Raw genomic sequence first — 1,684 nt, 5'->3', positions numbered from 1 at the left:
CAGGGGGTGACCACAGTGTTCTGCCTTAAATTGTGGCGTTTTTCTCAGAACTGGGCCTTTGTACTGTGCGAAATCAATGGATAATGCGAGAATAAATTACTGGACAACCCTATTCTAAGAATTTCAGTTGAGTGTGTCAATGTGGCCAGCTCAGGGTAATATGATATCATATACAACAGTAAACATCACGTCTCTTCTGTTTATATCTTCGAAGCAAAGAAAACACGCCTTCATAAGAGTACAGCTAGAAACCGCTCGCCAGAACCACAGGAACTTTGCTGCAAGACAGGCATATGTAACGATGACTTGGCACAGATAAAGTCGTGTCTTATTTATACTCTGTTCTACTGACAACAGGCCAGCGAAAAATCTAACAATCTACAGCAAAACCATCAATTATTATGGGCGTTATAACATAGGTGTGCAGCTGAACGAAACATACACGTCGAACCCCCCCAGACGATTTAAATCCCTGACGAAACATACACGACGAACCACGGCAACGGGTTAATAACCAAAATGAACTGTTACTCAAAATTATTTGGTATCCTTGCACTAGAATACAACACTAATTGCACAAGAAGCTAGTACAATTGTACAAATGACTTACATCTTTCACATAAGCGAGTTTTACCTGTTGGATGCTCTTTTTCCTTTCATCCTTCTTTTGCTTCTTCTTCTCCTTTCTTCTCTTCAGATATTGTTCAAATGGTGTTAAGTCATCTTTTTTTTCCTTCAACTTCTTCTGAACCAGTTCCTCTGTCTTATCTTTCAGACCAACTCCCCAAGAAACTTCCATTTCCACATCATGGAGCTTCTTCTTCTCCTCTTGCTCCTCAAGTCCTCGCAACAAAGCTCGATATTTTGAAACTGGGTCATCCACAGTTTCACTTGTTTCTAATTCTTCACTGACAGCTACTATGAAACAGAGGGATACATACATTCTCACAGGTGTATGTTTAGAACATGTGCATTAAGGATAGGTAACAAACAATTATTTCCTAGTCCATATTTATTCAGATAATTTATGCATCATGGGTTCATTATCACCACTGCATGGCATGTCCTCAGGTTGCAGATAGAGGAGATTGCCTCTGATACTGAAGGTAGCTATAAACATATTGAATAAGGAGTCGCTGACCGCTGACAGCTGACAAGGGGTGGTCCTCCAGCTTCGTGTTTGGGCATATGACCCACCATATAAACAGTCTGCTACAAAAGATACACAGGGCATCAGGCTACATGGATTCCTTGGAACAATCTAAGCAAAGGAAGATGGACATGAGATTTGGCACAAGGAGTGTAAGGAGTATCTATAGGGCAGCTTCACTCACAATTGTTTCAAGACAAATAGCAAAGTATAAATTAGATTTAGTAGAAGTACAGGTCAGATGAGGCAAGAATTAGAGACAGGATTCTTTGTACATTAGAGAATATCAGGACTGCATCTGTGGTCTAGGGGTCAGAGTTCCTGGCTACAGATCCAGAGGACCGGTTTTAACTCCTGGCACTACCAGATTTTCTGAGAAGTAGTGGGTCTGGAGCAAGGTTCACTCAGCTTCGAGAGGATATTTGAAGAGCTACTTGAATGGAAAAGTAGCGGCTCCAGTCTAGACAACTGAGATTAACAGCCGTGGGAATCCATGGTGCTGAGCATGCGACACCCTCTATCGACAAAAACTGG

The 1,684-nt window shown here is 41.6% G+C and overlaps 1 protein-coding gene across 1 annotated transcript in view; it reads right to left on the bottom strand.

Annotated features, from left to right (window-relative positions):
• LOC111864231 (ESF1 homolog) overlaps positions 1-958 on the bottom strand; it is a 6,807-nt gene extending 5,849 nt beyond the window's left edge. Inside the window, exon 1 of the mRNA XM_023851322.2 lies at positions 635-958. Within this exon, the coding sequence (XP_023707090.2) occupies positions 635-943 (309 nt within the window). The 5' untranslated portion in view covers positions 944-958. The remainder of the gene's footprint in view (positions 1-634) is intronic.
• Positions 959-1,684: the final 726 nt, after the last annotated feature.

This window comes from Cryptotermes secundus, unplaced genomic scaffold (genome assembly GCF_002891405.2).
Source record: "Cryptotermes secundus unplaced genomic scaffold, Csec_1.0 scaffold4346, whole genome shotgun sequence".
Lineage (NCBI taxonomy): Eukaryota > Metazoa > Arthropoda > Insecta > Blattodea > Kalotermitidae > Cryptotermes > Cryptotermes secundus.
Note: the sequence above shows the minus strand (reverse complement) of the source record. Positions and strands in the feature narration are given on the sequence as shown.